Raw genomic sequence first — 19,541 nt, 5'->3', positions numbered from 1 at the left:
ATATGATCTTTCTACAGTACTGTTCCGGGGAGCAAAACTATAAATGTCGCAGGCAAATGCAAGTTGCAGTTTGGGAAACAGGCTGCAAAATTTCTGCTGTGGGCCATTATAGGTTCAGTTAAAATCCTAATTTTTAGGATAATTGCATTAGAAAATCTAAGGAGTAAAAACAGTAATGCACATAAACAATGAACCAGAAACAACCCTGTGATGCAGTGTTCACCCAATGAAAGGCCTGGGAGGGTTAAGATGGCTAAGTGAGCCAATTAAGTGCCCAGGCTGTACCTGGAGGAGACAGGGAGCTCAGCTGGGCAGGAACAGGTGGGGCCTATATAATCCAGGAAGCTGGCAACAGAGGGGACTGCATGGAAGTAGTCTGTAGTGACTCCCTGCGTGAAGGGAGGTGTGGTTTGGGCTATAGAGGATAGTCCAAAGTCACTCCCTGGGAAGAGGGAATTGGGAGGCTGACAAACCTGGGGGGGAGGGGGGTGGGGCTTGGAAGGTAGGACAAGGCTCGGGGGAAAGCAGCAAGGTATGGGATAGGTCAAACCTTGGCTGCCGATGACAGGGCCCCTGAGCCAGGACCCGGAATAAAGAGCACACCCAGGTCCCCCTACCAGACATTGATGAAGTGGCACCAGCAGGGCATTGAGCAAGAAAACTGCCTGAACCCATTTGTCAAGAGGGACTTTGATAACCCAGAATGGGGGAAAATCAAGTATGGCCAGCTGGCCGGAGGGGCCGAGTCATGAAGAGGCGGCTGCGGTTCCTGGAGTGAGAGGGGTCCACAGGGTGAGAGGACAAAGGAAGAGACACCACCAGGGGAGGGAACAAGGCCTGGCTGGACCTAATTCCCAGGATGGCAAGCCGGTGACTGAACCCTGTAAGAACTCATTTTTGGTTTATACATGGATAATGTACCTTTTTCAAAAGGTACAATATACGTTAAGATGCTTGGAACCAGTCCTGTGTGAGATATATCATACACAATTTTTAAATCACTTAGATATGTATTTATCATTTATAGACCTATTCACCAAGGAAATCCAATCTGAATAGAAAGCACTGAAAAACAATTATATTTAGAGAAAATTTTACTGTATAGCTATTTCCTTTCTGCCTTTCCATTTATCACTGCAAACATTTAATAGGAAACAAAGATCCTGTTTTTAAGTTCCATCTACTTGCATTGATTATTCCTTCCTTGAAGTAAACCCTGTTAGTTACAGACTAGGTTACTGAGGAGAGGGTTATGTTTTCACAGATTCTGGGGCTCCAATTTTCCTGTTAAAAACTGTTCCCTCTGACATTACAAGGGAAGTTTGTCTCTGACAAATTTGTTTGTTAGAAATAGCATATCTATTGGTCCTCTGCCTAGGACTGGTTCAAACACAGACAAAAATATGCTAGTTAAAATCTACCTTATGAAGAGGGCCTTCCCCCCATGATTGCTCCTGAATATACCAAGTAATTGTGCTCTCCCCTGCCCAGTAACTGGGTTTAGGATTTGGCATTATTCACTGATATGATCTGCAGAGTAGCTTTTCCACTCCTGATGCTTCTGACTATTTACAGTTGGGAAATGTATATTAGCAGCTGCAAACAGCAAAAACCTCCATTAAAGAACACTAGCAAACCAACAGTATCCCTAGAAAAAACAAACAAAATTTAGGATTAAAAGAAGGCTTGCTTTCAGTTTACTGCTCAACGTTAATTCCTAAATAACTTGGAAATGCACTGTTTACACCATCTAGAAATGTTTTTAACTTAAACTGTTAGTAATTTTAAACACCAAAACTAATTTTTCAAGTTCTACTTAAATGTTCAAAGTGAGAAATTCCACACCTACCCCCAAGTTATTCCCACTATAGATAAGAAACTAACCTGACTATATTTCAAAGAATAAAAATGGTAAATTAAACTCAATGGCTGCGAGAGCTTTCCATTAGGGACATGCCAAAATTAAACAAAACTGACATCCAAGGGACACGGTCAACTTGCATTCTTTTAAAATTGGCAAATTAAAATGAATTCTTTTGATAGGGCACCCTTTCAAAGAGAGCATTCTGAGTTTTTTCTTTAAAATGCTTTATAAAAATTTTACCTATTATCTGTTCCTCTCAACCCGAAAGAAACTGACAAACTGACTAAAAAGGGCAGTGAAACTGACTACACACACAGCCTGACAAACGTGGCAAGGAAACAAAGCGTTAAAGCTATTTTCACTGACTTCTGTCAGAATAATCTTGGATGTTACTACAAAATATAGGAGGCACATACCATTCACAGGAAGAAAAAGTGAAAGATAAATATGCAGTTCATTCCCCAGTATTTCAAACATGCATTATCTGAGGAACTGGTGTAAGCTTTTAGTTATATAGAACAAAATTCTTCAGTTTATAACTGAACTTTAGCCACGGAATCTGAGCAACCCAAACCATATGAATGTTAGATACTTCGGTAAGATACTAGAATTCAATTCAGCTCCAATGGTGCAGGGAAGTGCAAACCAAGGGACCAAGAGGAGAGAAAAATCAAGCCTGGGAAGAGCAGGCCTCTCTGCTAGCTGCTGAACCCCCAAGTTTTCCATTGGATCAGCTCCTCAACCAGACTCTCAGCTGTGAGAACCTTACTCTGCACAATCCCTCACCCCCCTTGTATTGGTTTTCTGCTGCTGGGGACTGAGAGTCAGATGGTGGTATTAGCAGACACCAAGAAAATCTGGCCTTTGTTTCCTAAAAAAACACACCCCTTTATCAACACTGGTATAAGTAAAGTTTGGGTCTCTCATCACAAAAGGCAGATAAGGTCACCCAGTAGAGTAGTGACACAGCAAAGGGCACACAGCCATCCAGAGTACTTATCATTTTATGAACTCATGGCTGAAAGAATAAGAACTTTCTGATAATCATGTTCAACAGTGTGAAAAAAACAGACCTACAGCAAAATACATTGCTGTAAAATCATAGAATCATAGAATATCAGGGTTGGAAGGGACCCCAGAAGGTCATCTAGTCCAACCCCCTGCTCGAAGCAGGACCAATTCCCAGTTAAATCATCCCAGCCAGGGCTTTGTCAAGCCTGACCTTAAAAACCTCTAAGGAAGGAGATTCTACCACCTCCCTAGGTAACGCATTCCAGTGTTTCACCACCCTCTTAGTGAAAAAGTTTTTCCTAATATCCAATCTAAACCTCCCCCATTGCAACTTGAGACCATTACTCCTCGTTCTGTCATCTGCTACCATTGAGAACAGTCTAGAGCCATCCTCTTTGGAACCCCCTTTCAGGTAGTTGAAAGCAGCTATCAAATCCCCCCTCATTCTTCTCTTCTGCAGACTAAACAATCCCAGCTCCCTCAGCCTCTCCTCATAAGTCATGTGCTCTAGACCCCTAATCATTTTTGTTGCCCTTCGCTGGACTCTCTCCAATTTATCCACATCCTTCTTGTAGCGTGGGGCCCAAAACTGGACACAGTACTCCAGATGAGGCCTCACCAGTGTCGAATAGAGGGGAACGATCACGTCCCTCGATCTGCTCGCTATGCCCCTACTTATACATCCCAAAATGCCATTGGCCTTCTTGGCAACAAGGGCACACTGCTGACTCATATCCAGCTTCTCGTCCACTGTCACCCCTAGGTCCTTTTCCGCAGAACTGCTGCCTAGCCATTCGGTCCCTAGTCTGTAGCGGTGCATTGGATTCTTCCATCCTAAGTGTAGGACTCTGCACTTATCCTTATTGAACCTCATCAGATTTCTTTCAATGTCTTAATGATCACGTTATACCAGAATTAAACAAAAAATAATTTCTTCAAGGAGAACAACAAAACCCCAGCACAGCTAAAAAGTGCTCTGGTATTATTATTCCAACAGTTTTCTTTCACATCCAAATTCTGTCACTGGAAGGAGTGTGAGGCTCCCACAAAAGTCAACAAGAGTTATTCACAAACATTCAAGGGCAGAATTCAGTCCTCATTGTTCACTGATCCTTCATCCCTACCCTGTATAAAATGACCACCACAAAAAAACATCTTATTTCAGTACTATGAAAGAAAGCAATAAAAATTTTATACCTTTTTTCAGATTCCACGGTCTGCTTTGGCCTGTTTCTTGTGTTTACTGAGGTCGAATGATTAAGAAGCCTACAAAGAAAACACACACTTATCTGACAGCTCTCTTGTTAGCAACCTCTTTAAAGCATACAGCACCTTCTCCATTAAACGCTTCCCTACCAAATAAACACTCTGAATATTTAAGTGGCATATTTTACATAGAAACTGAATGTGCTTATATAAAGAAAACCCAGAGCCCAGTCATACTTCCACCGAAGTCAACAGCAGAGTTTCCAACTTCTATGCTCTCTCAAGTCTTGCAATAGTAGGTATTTCTTTAAAAAACAAAACCAAACCAAAACCCAACTCTTTACGATCTCAGAAAAAGCTAGGTCTCCTTCCTCATTTTTTTACACAAGAGGCCACCACATCAACTGTTCTCATTGGGTTTAAAGCCAGGCAGCCTTCAGCTTTGAGGCCCAGTCACTATTCACCCAAAGTGGCAAAGACAGGAGACAGTGGGACATGGAAATGAAGAGTGGGAGCGGTCAGGAAGAACGTACAGATGGCTAGTGAGGCACAGCATGGAGAGCAGGGGAAATGTAAAAACGAACGGGAGACTGGCAGTGGGGTTTTGAGCAGGAGACTGCGGGAAAGGCTGAGAGAACTGGGGGGAGGGCAGGAGAGTCAGAACAACGATGGGGAGAATGGTGATGAATAAAATGGCGATTACCCTCCTCAATCCTGGAATGAGCAACTGGAGTCACCCTCAAAACAGCTGGTGGTCTATGCCTGCGTGTGCATTTAGGGGCGGATTATTACCCTGAAACAATCACACACAGGGTAGAAGGAGATGGGGCTGCCCCCCTTAAAGGATTAAAAAGACAGAAAGCAAACCAATAAACAGAGCAATTTTTTTTAACTGAACGATTTTCAAGCAAGTCTCATGCTATTTTGGGGTTGGACTCGGGATTTTTGAATTCTTAGAACAGAAAATATTGCACTGTAATACTCCATCGATTTCATGGTGAGCAGGATTGAGAACAAAGCGTACTCTTAAATTACACAAAAACCTAGAACTCAGTCATAATGATGATTATGATAATAATGATAATAAAAACAACTATGTACGAGAAGGATAAACAGTAAAATTGGAAAAGTGAAACAGACACCTACATTTTAAGTCACAGATCAATCATTCTCTTACAACTGTCTTTAGTAGCAGTGAATTAATTTTAACTGACTTGTATCCCAGGCTTTCATTCACCCGCATCATAGGTGGCTCAGCTTAATGGTACTACAAATACTTTTCAATGACAGGGTAAGTGTTGTATTGTGTTGTGACTATGCAAATCTCATTTAACTCGATAAAGTCATGCAGACTGAACTCAAACTGGAAAATTTACTCCCTCCAGTCCACATTCCCGATATTCAATCTTTAAGGACTGAATATTTTGGGGTGTTTTGAGGTAGGAAAAAGAAATTCTAATTCTCCAGAACAAATACTTACATAAGGATGCAATGTTTGTGCTATGTGATATAGCAAATACTGTAAAATAATGAAACCATTTTAGGATCATTAGTTTTCAGGAAATTATTCCACTGAAGTCAGTGGACAATTTAGAGGATACTGATGGCAAGATAAGATCCTTGGAATAAAATGAAAGATTAAAAAAATGAAATAATTTGAATCACTTAATAACTTTGATGCCACGACTGAAACTGTCACTGTAGATAAAATGATTTCATGTAAGACAGACACGCAGTTTTAGAAATAAGCCATTTGACATATTAAATACTAACGATGTGCGCATTTTTGCTGGTTGAAGCTATTTCCATTAATGATATAAGTCACTGATGCTTCCAATTATTAAAAACCAAGACATTTATATGGATGTTCAAATATATTTTGAATACTCTACTTCCTAAAAATAAATTCAGATCTCTTTTTCTAGTATTGAAAATAGTCTGGAACAGTATACTCAAAAATGAACTCTTAGAGTAAATCTACTGGTAAGTAATAGCAAGTTCAGTATCTCTCAGATTAGTGGTTGGATGTTTGACTAGTCAGGGCCTTTTGAATTTCCTGTGAGACTGAATGACAGAGCTAAATGGATTTTTGCAGGTTCACTGGGAAAATGTTGTCTACAGCCTGTTTATAAAACTGCATGGAAGTTAATGAATCTATATTTACTAAGTTTCCAAACCCAACAGTTCAAGGTAAAATTCTCTGAACTGGAGAAAGTCATTCATTCATTCCAAACATTGCTGCCCTGCCCGCCCCCACCCCCAAGATCATTATATTTTTCTCAAAAAAACAAACCAGCCACCAGACAATAGAAAGCTTTGTAACTCCAAAACTAAGATTCCAGTTTATAAAAAAAAACCAACAAACTGCAGGGCGTATGCAAAATGAATGCGTCAAGTCACTCACAAATTCTTAACTTATGTTATTCTCAGAGTGATGCTACCAGGACAGATTCCACCATTTCCATCCACATCACATCTCTTCACACTCAACCCTTGCTCTTTATAATACATAATCAGTAGTTGAAGGGAATCTGGCCTTATTTATCACTAGAAGAGTACTTCAGTATTTCTTTGCAAGACATATAGCACGAGTACCATCATTTTCTCCTGTTTAAAAAGATCTCATGTCCTGAGAATTACACAAATTTTGCTGTACACCGAATTAGTGTATACAATGTCCACCTGACCAACATCATGAAGTTTAGTTATTGCATGGTAAATGAAAATCACTCAGATTTTCAGTCTCCCATTGACAGACATTACAAGTACAGCATCTTCTCCAAACTTCAGATTAGAAGGGATGATGGGGGCCTGACGTTACCTGTGCTCACTTCCCAAAGTTTAATAGGTTTTGTTTTTAAATAATGTGGAATCTTCACTTGGCATTAGTAGGCTCTCTAATACACTACATTCTTAAGAGTTTTCAAGAGTTTTCCAAGTCAAATGAAACCTTAACTGGATGTTAAAAGATTATTGCCTGGAAGTCCCCTTAGATTAAAACACTCAAAAATTGCTCAGTGACAGGAGTCACTGCAGAATATGCCAGGTGTACAGGAACTTGGTGGGCCTTGCAAGTGGGGTAAGGAATTCAGACGGACTCAAAAATCAATAGGCAGAAGGACCCCATTCCTTTGAAGGCAGTATCTCATCTTTACATATGGCTCTTCCTTTCATATCCAAATACTGAAATTCTTGTACCCCACGTGGTTTTTTACTGGTTGCCCACTCCCTCCATCTTGGAACTTTGTAGAAAATTGTTATCTAGGGCAAGATATAATACTTGAAATTTCAGGTTGGTTGCTTAGGTCTGGTGAAGTCAGTTGTGGTGAATGAAAAAAAAAAAGTCAAACTTATAATTGGAAGTTACCTCTGCATAGCTAATGTTAAACTACCTAATGTTCTGAAATACAAACAAACTTCCTCTTGAAGAAAGAAAAGGAGTACTTGTGGCACCTTAGAGACTAACAAATTTATTTGAGCATAAGCTTTTGTGAGCTACAGCTCACTTCATCGGATGCATTCCTCTTGGACAATATTGAATGTGTTCATAACAATTTAGTTGTGATCAATTTTTTGGCCATTAAATATCCTATACTAATTCACTCAGTTACTTTGTTCTATTTTCCATAAGCCAAGTCTTGATAATGTTGCTCTTGTCTAACATGTGATCTTCAGAGTTTTAAGCTCCACAAACACTAGATACCTGGATGCACGTCCTGCAGCCCTCGTCCTCTGGAAGAGTTTTTCACTGAATGAAGTTCTATAGCTTAATGGTCTCCGTCTGTATTCACATTTCATGTACACCAAACCCAGAGATGGAAGAAGGAAACAGGAGAAGTTGATGGGAGAGGACAGGGAAGTCATTAGTATAGCAAGCAGAAAAGAAAAAAAGAGGATAGATTTCACAGGATTAAAAGAAAACATGCTAAATGATCAGAGTTAAGGTTAATAAGAAATTATTAGGATGCACAAATTTTAGAGGAGTCCTTGTGATCAGGTCAAAATTGCACAATGTAAACATTTACAAAGTTGTAGATTCAAAAGCAGAAATATTTCAACTGTTAATCTCTAATTCTTATTGCTGTCACTACAAGGAATTATACATTCACAAAAAATTACGGGCCAAAATCAGGGCTGACTTACATCTTGCTATATTTTGCTGATAGCATATAGTTTAAATCAGTACTGAGTTTGTCTCCACATTTTAAAAAATTTACACAAATATTAAATACAAGTGCCACAGATATAGCAGTAAAGCTTAGCAAATCAATAGGTTCATACAAGTATAAACATTGCACTGCCAGCCAAAGCAGAATTTAGAGTTCTCAGCTAAATTACTAAATGCAACACAGTAATGGCTATGCTTAACAAAAGTAATTTAAAGCAGCACTAGGTTAGAAGTCTGGTCTTCAGAGGAAACGTTTTGGTGTAACAAATGACAACATAAGGAGATTTACAACATTTTTCCAATATAATTATCCCCGTTAAAAACAAACATGACAGTGTTTTTAAACCATTGTTTACTATAATTTTTAAATATTGTTTATATTTTATAGTACAGTAAAAATTCAAAATATTTTCTTATATTTTCTTATTATAGTTTTTGCCAGTTGCCAGCTAACCAGGACTAAACATTACTGTTTCCTACTTATCTCCCTTTCTTAATTGTATTTCCCTTCCCTATGGACACCTCCCCATTCCTGAATTCTTTAAACAGAATTACAAGTAATTAAAGCTATAGAAACATTCATTTTATCTGCTCACACTGTTAATATTAAACTCAGCTAACACCAATTCATTAGTTGCAATATAATAATTACACAAGGGGGATACACTCTGGCCAATTTCTAAAGCTTGACAATATGCAGCTGCAATATCAGGATATTTCAGGGTTTGATATCTTTCACAATGTTTTAAGAAAAACAGATGCGTCGCATCTCATTGCTAGGCTGAAATTTAAGACACTAATGAAAACTGTATTCATCTGATTATGGAATGTGTCATCTTGCTACATTGCTGCCACACTCTCTCTGCTTCCTTCAGTCTTGCTCCTGCACAGCTGAGCACATTTTTGGGAAATCCTATGACCATGCAGACTCCCCTCCTACGAATACTCTTTAACCCCTCTTAATTCTGCCATGTTCCTTATAAAACACCACTTCTTCACCATCACTGAATGCCACATCCAGAAACCATCTGCCAATGTGCCATTGATTCTCCCAAGTAATGCTCTCAGAGCCCCCATTCAGGATTGCACTGATTCCATTCCATTCTCCCCAACATCAAATACAAGCTTCTGGGTCCTTATCGTTAACTTAGCCCTTCCCTACTTGCCCTCTCTTGTATCTTCTCATATTGCCTTCTTTCCCCTTCTCACTCCACAGCAGCCAGCCTCCATCACCTGTTTTTCCACTTCCACAAGCACCTTTTCATTTTTTAACTTGTCACGCCTATACATAGAATACCCTGCCTAAATGAGTCCATAAAGCCACTCTCCAGTCTCACTCCAAATCCCTCCTCAAGAGCCCCCTTCTCTGCAATGCCCATTGGAAACTGCCAGCTGATAACCGCTAACTAGATGGCCAGGATGGACTACTGATATTCAACTTGTTTGTGTGTTTTATTGTTTGAAAGATGCATGCTTGAACAAGGGTCCTCTCTCCTCATCCTTTAGCAAAATGTTACAACTTGGCAGTCTGAATGGAGGAGTTACCCTCTAAAATCTGGTAACCTACATTCCCTGAAATCTTCATATTCTGTAAAAATAACCAGCCACATAGAAGCAGCACATGGTGCTGAATAATCATTTATAATCTACGCTTAGAGCATTTTAGTGCACCAGCAATAATGCCCAGAATTTGCCATTACTAATTTCCATCATTTTTACATAGGAGTGTTTCACTTTGAAAAGTGCCAGTGTTACACACCTGATCAGATAATCAAGGACTAGCTTAACATTATGAAACATAAATATTCACATCAAGTGGATTTCCTGCTCTCCTTTCCACTGGATGAGCAATGACAAAAATAATCATTAATTGCTATCTATCACAATATACAGGTTACATCTGGACATTGTTGCTTCTCTGTCTAGCAATTTTATGAAAACAGACATGAGACACACACCTAAAAAGTCTGTATGAATTTGTTTGACTGTTTAATGTCTTCAGTTGCACAAATCTATTCTCAAAGCTGTAAAATAGAAAAGAGTTTTAAGCAGACAACTTAAACGGGAAAACAAATTAGATTCGGCACACACCTCGCCTAACCTATTACTATATTTGGATTTTGTATTACCGGTTTTTCTGCTCTTGTTGCAGTAGCTGAGCTGCTATTTTTCTCAAGTCAGTCACTTCTTTCAGCTCGTCATCTTCCTCTGCCAACAGCTGTTCTTTCTGAAGCCTGAAAGATTAACTTAGCTGAAATGTTTGGTTTCCAGTAGGTTATGGAAAGGCATGCATGTTTGGGGGCTTGTTTTTTTAAGCAAATGATTGTGTTCCTTGATAGCAATTGGAAAAAAAACCTTCCTAAAAGTTGATCTGCCCAGCCACAGGTGCTTGTACCCACTATCGCAGAACTATGCTCTGGAAATACTGACTTTCAAAGGGATGTTTATGAAGGCCTACCTTTTTTCATCTCCCCACTCATCATTCCCTTCTATTTTCTGCGATTTCTCAGGGTGTTTTCCTCGTTCCTTATACAGAAAGAAAAAAATTAAGAGTTTAGACATTAATGACCAAGATGTGTCATCTAATTTTTTCCACTTATTAAGTTACCTTACCTTAACATAAGAGACAAATGGTCCCATTTGTACGTCTCCTTGCTCAGGAATAGCTGCATCTTCTGTGTTAGGATCAATGTAATCATACACCTCCTGGTCTAGGGATGATTGATCAAGTTTGAAAAAAAGAAAATATTAAACAGTTCTCTCAACCTAATGTTATTCCTAAAAGGTACTTGTGACAGCCAAATATAACTAATACAGTGAGCTCTTGCTATATTTAGACAAGATTTTCATGAGACGGGTTTTTCATTATTGCCTATTTGTTGATCTTGTATTTATAATTTTATTACAATGTTGTCTGAAGTGTAAATGCACAGATCTAACACACCATCATATAATCTTGTGCGGTGCTTAACGGAAATTATCTGCACCTGAAACAACAGTGTTTCTGTGTACTAAAAAGACTAGGCATTACCTTTATGTGAGTCAAATTTACTTCCTATTAAATGATTGTCATTCCTCAAAGTCTGTTCCCTCGTCGATTCTGATACCTGAGAGTGAAGGCTGATTGTGTCGTCATCAGATGGCTGCAAAGAATAATCAGAATTAAAACATGACTGGCATATTAATTATTCAGTTTACGGATAAGCCACAGTGTCGTTAAAGAGCCTACTGTGAGGGAAGATTTAGGTGAAACACTTATATGAATGCAAAGTGTGATCACGACATGTTTTGTTTCATCTGAAAGACAGTACTTTTTATTTACAGTGCCCTGCAGCAAAATTTTGGGGCCACTGGTCTCTTAACTGAGTAAAGCGTGCCACCTACAGAATCAACACTTTCTGAAGCACATAAATATTTCTCCACTCAACCAATTACCAAGCACAACCCCACTTAATTAAAGGAACTGTGATTCTGTCCATTAAGTTTGTGTGGCCACTTTACTTCTGATCAGTCTGACCTTTGACATAATCCTGAAATACTCCTCCACTTTACAATTTCTTACGAACAACCTTCAGATGAATTTGCAAGTACATTTTTTAGCCTAGACTTAAATCTTCCCTTAGTCCCAGTTTTATAATTTTACCATATTCAGTTTTAGTACTACTGTTAATCAAACTGTAGTTGATTACACATAGATTCATACAACTACATAAGCAAGCTATTGGAAAAATAGGATAAATTCCCTTATAGTTTTTAAATGTTGCTGATAATATGTCTAACATGTCAACCAATAGTCCCCATTAATAAACAGCCAATGCAAAGAAAAATACATTACACCTCAGCTTATATTAATTAAAACAGAAATTATTAGAAAAACAAAAGCAACTCTCAAATTAATTGTTCCCTGTTGTAAAAAATGATCTTGTATTTTATATCTGAAAATGGCCAAACAAGCCACAACTGATCTGGTTCAGAGTTCAATTTTAAAAAAGCTTGGAGTGGGGTGACAGAACACCATGCAACTAATTTGGGCTAAATATTCAGAGGGACGTATAAATAATTTAAATATTTAGTATCATCATTCTATGCTTTACAGCAAGTTTCACCAACAGAATTTGGTCCAATAAAAGATAACACCTCACCCACCTTGTGTCTCTAATATCCTGGGACCAACACAGCTACAACTACACTGTTTACAGTAAGTTTGTCACACATTTTACTGAGTTCATTTAACTGCAGTATGTATTACATTAAAGCTTTCCCTAGTTATACAAAGCATATCTGAATGACAAAGAAATAAGCAATTTAGTGCAGCAAAATTATGCACAAGCTGAATGATAAACTGCTTCTGTAAATGAAGAAAAATACTGTCCTTTCAGCCCTCTTTTATCAACACAAAAATAAAAATATACAGTGAATAATAAAAACCCACTCACTTCAGTTGCAGACAGTCTTTTATCCCCATTATCACTGCCAATGCCAGAGTCAGGACCATGATTTTTATTGGGATAAAAGTCTTCCATACTATAACAAAGAGAAGGCATTGAACATAATATAAGACAAAATATCACTTTTCTAAATGGTAAGTGAAAGGAAGACACCATTTTCAAGATGTTTCCCACCTCTCTATGGTTGCTGGGACAAAGGGTTTCTTGGTTTTATTTTACACCCATCTGTGACACAAGACCCACTATAGAAATGTTTAGTGTGCTGAGAGGCTATTTTAAAGAAGGATATCAGATAGAAATTTTAAGACTGAGAAGATCAATTAGGTTATCTCGTCCAACTTCCCAAAAAATTCAGGAGTGTTTCCCTAAGTCCATTCAAGTGCTGTGTGAATTTCAAGTGCAATATTCTGCACTAACTCCCCTCCATGGACACTCATTCTACACTAAGAGTTCCTTCTCGCACTTTGGCTTAATCCACTCTAAGTGCAGAATAAGAATCCACATGGGAAGCTAGTTTAAAACAGCTATTCCAGGCTATTTCCCAGTGTAGACAAGCCCTTAGGTGTGGTATTCTGACTGGTATCCAGCCTACATTCACATTTGTACATTTTCATCCCATTATACTTTGTTAAGCCTCCCTGGATAACTAACTAGTTCTTCTCTTACAGAAGTTGTATGTTTCAGAGATCCCTGCCACAGCAAACAGCTCTTCTGTTTTATTCAGCACCAAAAGTCAACAAATACTGACACAGGTTGTGGATGAAATTTTAAGTATGTTGGCAAGGGTAAAATCTTGTTCTGTAGGTAATACAGTTTTCTAAAACAAGACGGGTTAAAGACTGTTGATATCAGACAGTTCTGAAACAGTTAATAGAAGTATCTTAACTGAGAAAGTCCAGCTGTATACATTGCACTGTTTAGTTCATTGGGACTTTTCAGTTTGATTTCTCTTGTTTTTCTGAGACTTTATAAGGTATTGCTCAATTTAGAATTCCTTATAAATGTATACAGCTGGATCAATATTGGAAGGCAGGCTTTCCATCTAGCAATACAGTTCTATTTTGAGCAAGCTCAGAGGAATATAACTTCAATGCTCTACTGTACTGTAGTAGTATGAGAAAGAAAAGCTGCTCATTTCAAAAAACAAATTCAAACCCATCTTTAGTCTAATTTCTGGTGTACCCTACTGCCGAAAATTTGAAAAAGTACAATTACTATTTGCTTTGTAGCAAGAGATTAAAAGAATGAAGAGATATAATGTAATTGATATAATTCTTCTTTAAATCAGTTAATCAATTAACTTGTAATAATGATGCCTTAAAAGTAAATACAACTATTAACATTACATGACCTCACTGTGAGAGTAGTTCTCCATTATCCTAAACACTTATTTCATAGCAAACATTAAGTAGTTCTAAAGAAGAAAAGTAATACCTGTCTGTGAGTGGCTGGGATGGGATTCTTTTACACAGTGATGGAAGATCTAAGGAATCTGGTTTTTTATCTATTCGGAGGCATTCTTGAATACTGAGGAATTTAAATATGTGAACTTTACCCTTTAAACATATCTGTTAAATACATGAAAAAATTAATTTAGATGCATGGTATATTTATATCATACACTTTCCGCATTTAAGAGTTATTTTTATTAACTTTCTACTATACAAGAATTTACTCTTCCCACTCTCAAATGAAAAAAAAAATAGAGAGTTTCAGTAGTTTAGCAGTCAGGGCTGGAAAAAAAAAAAATCAGATTGTCCAGAAGCCCAAGACAAGCAGACCTGCTCTTTAGGCACATAAAAGTGCCAGGTCTGCCTGCCTGCAGAGTAAGGACAGCAGAGAAGGCTGCCCACGGTCTGAATGACATCAGGCACAGAGACAAGGTGGGTGCCATGACGTGTCATATTGGACCAACTTCTCTTGGTGAGACACAAACTTTTGAGGTGTGTAAGCTCGAAAGCTTGTGTCTCTCACCAACAGAAGCTGGTCCAATAAGAGATATTACCTCAACACTTTGTCACTCTAATATTCTGGGAGCAACATGGCTACAACAACACTGCATACATCAAACACAGAAGCATTTGAATACCAATCAGAGGGAAAGGTATCAGGGTGCCTGAAGCCGCAACAAAGGTAAATAAGACATCTTCGGGATCAGGGAGGAAAGGAGCTGAGTTTGGACATTGCTGATACTATGTATTATAAGTTTCATACAGCATGTATCAAACTAAGCCAGTATAAAGGTTATAAACAAACAAGATTAAACTCCAACATTAATTTTCTTATGTCAAAGATGTTTCTAATAAGTACAACTCATACAACTGTATTAAAGTAAATTTAATGATTACTTTCAAATTTCAATAAGGAGGAAAAAAGTAAGATATAATACCCAGATAAAGGTTGCGTACGTATCAGTAATTTAAGGTTAAAAAAAAGTTACAGGAATGTAGTAATTATCTCCAAAACAAGCATCACAAGCCCAGGAATATCAGAATTAAACTTAAGAAATCCAAAAATGTTAAGGTATGGAAATGCAAAGGTATGGTTGTTTGGGTGCCTTTAATCTACCCTGTAATGATGTTATTCAATAACTAATACAGTTACCATGCAATTATGACTACTACATATTGTTTGTCGTTTCAGATTAGATTAAACTGATTTTTAAGACCATTTTTGGGGGTGGGCCTTGCTCATTATGTCTCTATAGGGCTGGGTTGAGGAAAAGATCAGCAACAGAAAGCAGATGGAAAGAACAAGCAGAAACATGGATGCACAGAAAGAAAGATGGCTGTGTGTGGGAGAAAGGAGACTAACCCTAATAGTCACACCTACAATTTTTCTCCTGGGTTAAATCTTTGGATGTTCACGACAATTTATCAGACTACCACATAATATAATCAACATCAGCCTGATTTTCGGGGGTTTATTCATAGGTTTGTGGGTTTGTTTGCTTTTTAAAGGACAGAATGGACTACTACAATTATCTATTCTGGCCTCCACATTAACTAATGTAAAGGGTGGGATGAATGATTAAACTATAAAATAATGTTTTGAGCAAAGGATTATGGGTCAAGAAATGCCCTTATATTTCCTTGTGCCACTGGCAGTTGGTTGGTAATTAACCTAACACATCTCACCCTTTCTTAAAATGCTGGGAAAGTTGAGAAAATGCAAGTTTTTTATACTAACCTGTGCCGGTGGCATCTGCATTGGATTGTTATCCAAAATTATTACTTGTAAATGACGTAATTTCCTGTAACAAATTGGGATCTCTGTAATTTTATTACAAGAAAAATCCAGCTTTACCAAGGGAAGGTCTCCCAATTCTGTTAAGGGGGAAAGAAAACAAAATCAGACACCCTAATATTTTGTGTAATTTACCTATTTCAACACGAGGATGGTGAGCAGCTTACCATCTGGCAACACATGGAGATTATTTCTTCTAATGTTCAATTCTCTAAGTGACTGCAGTTTTCCTATTTGCTGGGGAAGGACCTGAATCTCATTGCAGCTGATATCCTAAGTAAAAGATAATGAGTCAATGAGCTGAATAGCTTGACTGAAATTAAACAAAGGAAAAAATTTCAGTGAAAGCTATTACAAAAACACGTTTCAAAGAACAATATCCTCATTCCTTCCCCCTCCCCCTTTCTTATCAAATTGAGAGATGCTATAACTCAGCTCTAAGGAGAGCCTTTCCAATGTGCAGCAACATTTGGTAGTGTGGGAGCCCAATCAAGGAGTCTAATCCAATGGACAAGGAAAGACCACCTTGAGATTTGCACTGGACCCAATCAAGAGATCTGGATTTGATTCCCAACTCTGTCTTTTGTGTGATTGCAGACAGCTCACCTACATTCTGTACCTCTGCAAAATGGGGATAACAACTTTTCTTCTTCCCTATGTTACACAATCACCTGAGACCACTGGATCTAAAATGATGAGCCTCTACTGTAGCGGTTCCAAAACTGTGGGTTGAAACACCAAATGGGGTCACACCATCAGCAGAGGGAATGACGGCAATCCCTAGTGTGTGGAAAATTCCATTTTGTGCCACACAGCGTAACCTTGCATATACAGTGTGTGCAAAGTCATGATGCATGGAGGACACCATTTCACTCTACAAAATGGCATCCTCTGCATAGCGTGACCTCATACACACCATACATACAAGGTCACACTTTGCAGACGGTGTCATTTTGTAGAGCAAAATGGCATCCTCCATGTGGCATGACTTCACACATACGGAGCATGCAAGGTCATGCGTGCAGAGGACACCATTTTGCTCTATAAAATGGCATCCTCCATGCTGTCTGTGGTCGCAGCAGGAAATACTTCATTAAGAAAGGGCTGTGCGAGCAAAAAGTTTGGGAACCTGATGCTCTACTGCCTCAGAAAAAATATATCAGCCTAGTCTCACAAAGACTACTGCAGACTCATTACACCTCGAAGTGGTTCAGCCACAGGGAATAAGCATGGTTTACACCTACTTCACACAGGTGTTGCAAGACTAAATTAATTAACGTTTGTTTAGGCATTCATGTAAGCGTGGGAAGGTACCTCTCAACAAGGTGGACAACACCATAAGGCATGTGGTGAAGAAGTGGATGTACCTTCCCCAGCTGGCCAGTAATGAACTGGTGGTCATTTTGCATAGGCAGGATGGTGCCAACATCCCTTGAATAGGTGATCTATGCCACACTGCTGTGATCACTCACGCATTCCATCTTTTGACATACCAGGACGCTATGGTGAGGAGCATTGCAGCAAGTGCTGTGTGTGATGTCAGCAGGAAGCGAATAGCGAGGACCCCTTCCAGCCAAGATGTCGCCATGTACTTGAGTGGCTCCCTGGAAGGCCAATTTGGAACAGACTGGGGAGATTTTGCTTCACTTTAGACTTGTGCCCACAATGCTACACGACGGCTGCAGCAGCTTACTGGCTGCCTCTGGACATGGTATGAGGAACGTCAGGAGCTGGGAGTCCTGGTGCCACAGCACAAGAACATTGCGTACGCAGTCATTGCTCTGACAGCAAGGACCATACTCAAGAGGACACTGAAGGATGCCATCCATTGGCAGTAAGTAGAAAACCTGAGACGGAAGTCACATCAGGGCAAGGCTTTTGAGGTGACATGCAAGTGGGATGCCAGCAATCACTTCCTCCCCAGGGACAGCTTCACCTGATTTGACAACTGGAAATTCAGCAACAGGGCTTGGCTCAATTGCATCCCGCTGAACGGAGCCATTGGGACAATCGATGCAGAAAGTTTGGCTATTCTAACGAGACGTTACCCCACATCTTGTGCAGCTGCAAACCCAACTCTAAAACCTGCCAGCTATGCCACACCACTATCCAAGACCACCTAGTCACGGCCATCCTGCCAACCATGGGAAAGGTTGCCATGAACTCTGTCCCTGAAACGGAGAATCAACTGTGACTGAACATAGTCATTACTAATGAGGAACAGAAGGTGGTCGTCATGGAGGATGTCATAGTTCCTTTTGAGAACAGAACCCTGGCCTTTTGCGGTGCCAGAGCTCAAAAGCTGGAGAAATACGCCCCCTTGGCTGATGCTTTGAGTGCCAGGGGTTACAAGGTTCAAGCACATTACTGACTGTGGGAGCCTGGGGCACCTGGGATCCTGGTAACAAGCGAGTGCTACTGGAACATGGAATCGGTCAGCGCAGTACCCGGCTAAAGTAGTGACTCATGGTGTCAGACACCATCAGGTGGTCAAGGAGCATTTATTTAGACTAAAAAGAAAAGGAGGACTTGTGGCACCTTAGAGATTAACCAATTTATTTGAGCATGAGCTTTCGTGAGCTACAGCTCACTTCATCGGATGCATGCTGTGGAAATCGCACAAGACATTTTATACACAGACACCATGAAACAATGCCTCCTCCCACCCCACTCTCCTGCTGGTAATAGCTTATCTAAAGTGATCATCAAGTTGGGCCATTTCCAGCACAAATCCAGGTTTTCTCACCCTCCGCCCTCCCACAAATAAACTCACTCTCTTGCTGGTAATAGCCCATCCAAAGTGACCACTGTCTTCACAATGCATATGATAATCAAGGTGGTGGGCCATTTCCTGCAGAAATCCATGTTCTCTCACACTGACCACACCACACGATCCATCGTCTACAGCCAAGCTCTGCGATACAACCGCATTTGCTCCAATCCCTCAGACAGAGACAAACACCTACAAGATCTCTATCAAGCATTCTTACAACTACAATACCCACCTGCGGAAGTGAAGAAACAGATTGATAGAGCCAGAAGAGTTCCCAGAAGTCACCTACTACAGGACAGGCCTAACAAAGAAAATAACAGAACGCCACTAGCTGTCACCTTCAGCCCCCAACTAAAACCCCTCCAACGCATTATTAAGGATCTACAACCTATCCTGAAGGATGACCCAACACTCTCACAAATCTTGGGAGACAGGCCAGTCCTTGCCTACAGACAACCCCCCAACCTGAAGCGAATACTCACCAACAACCACATACCACACAACAGAACCACTAACCCAGGAACCTATCCTTGCAACAAAGCCCGTTGCCAACTGTGCCCACATATCTATTCAGGGGACACCATCACAGGGCCCAATAACATCAGCCACACTATCAGAGGCTCGTTCACCTGCACATCCACCAATGTGATAGATGCCATCATGTGCCAGCAATGCCCCTCTGCCATGTACATTGGTCAAACTGGACAGTCTCTACGTAAAAGAATAAATGGACACAAATCAGATGTCAAGAATTATAACATTCATAAACCAGTCGGAGAACACTTCAATCTCTCTGGTCACGCCATCAGAGACATGAAGGTCGCT

General features: G+C 39.6%; 1 protein-coding gene across 8 annotated transcripts in view; it reads right to left on the bottom strand.

Moving 5' to 3' along the window:
- Positions 1-19,541, bottom strand: part of LRCH2 (leucine rich repeats and calponin homology domain containing 2) — a 97,235-nt gene that overhangs the window by 36,121 nt on the left and 41,573 nt on the right. For 4 of the 8 annotated variants that reach the window (XM_037908542.2, XM_037908544.2, XM_043522940.1 and 1 more), the window contains exons 4-14: positions 16,111-16,216; positions 15,887-16,023; positions 14,132-14,265; positions 12,686-12,773; positions 11,281-11,392; positions 10,863-10,960; positions 10,708-10,775; positions 10,379-10,483; positions 10,208-10,273; positions 7,785-7,862; positions 4,073-4,141 (exon numbers count right to left, since the gene is read on the bottom strand). In XM_037908542.2, coding sequence (XP_037764470.1) covers positions 4,073-4,141; positions 7,785-7,862; positions 10,208-10,273; positions 10,379-10,483; positions 10,708-10,775; positions 10,863-10,960; positions 11,281-11,392; positions 12,686-12,773; positions 14,132-14,265; positions 15,887-16,023; positions 16,111-16,216 — 1,061 coding nt within the window. The remainder of the gene's footprint in view (positions 1-4,072; positions 4,142-7,784; positions 7,863-10,207; positions 10,274-10,378; positions 10,484-10,707; positions 10,776-10,862; positions 10,961-11,280; positions 11,393-12,685; positions 12,774-14,131; positions 14,266-15,886; positions 16,024-16,110; positions 16,217-19,541) is intronic. The other 4 variants (XM_043522941.1, XM_037908543.2, XM_037908540.2 and 1 more) reach the window with 3 other exon arrangements.

This window comes from Chelonia mydas, chromosome 9 (assembly GCF_015237465.2).
Source record: "Chelonia mydas isolate rCheMyd1 chromosome 9, rCheMyd1.pri.v2, whole genome shotgun sequence".
Taxonomy (NCBI): Eukaryota; Metazoa; Chordata; order Testudines; family Cheloniidae; genus Chelonia; species Chelonia mydas.
This window is presented reverse-complemented; position numbering and strand designations above follow the sequence as displayed.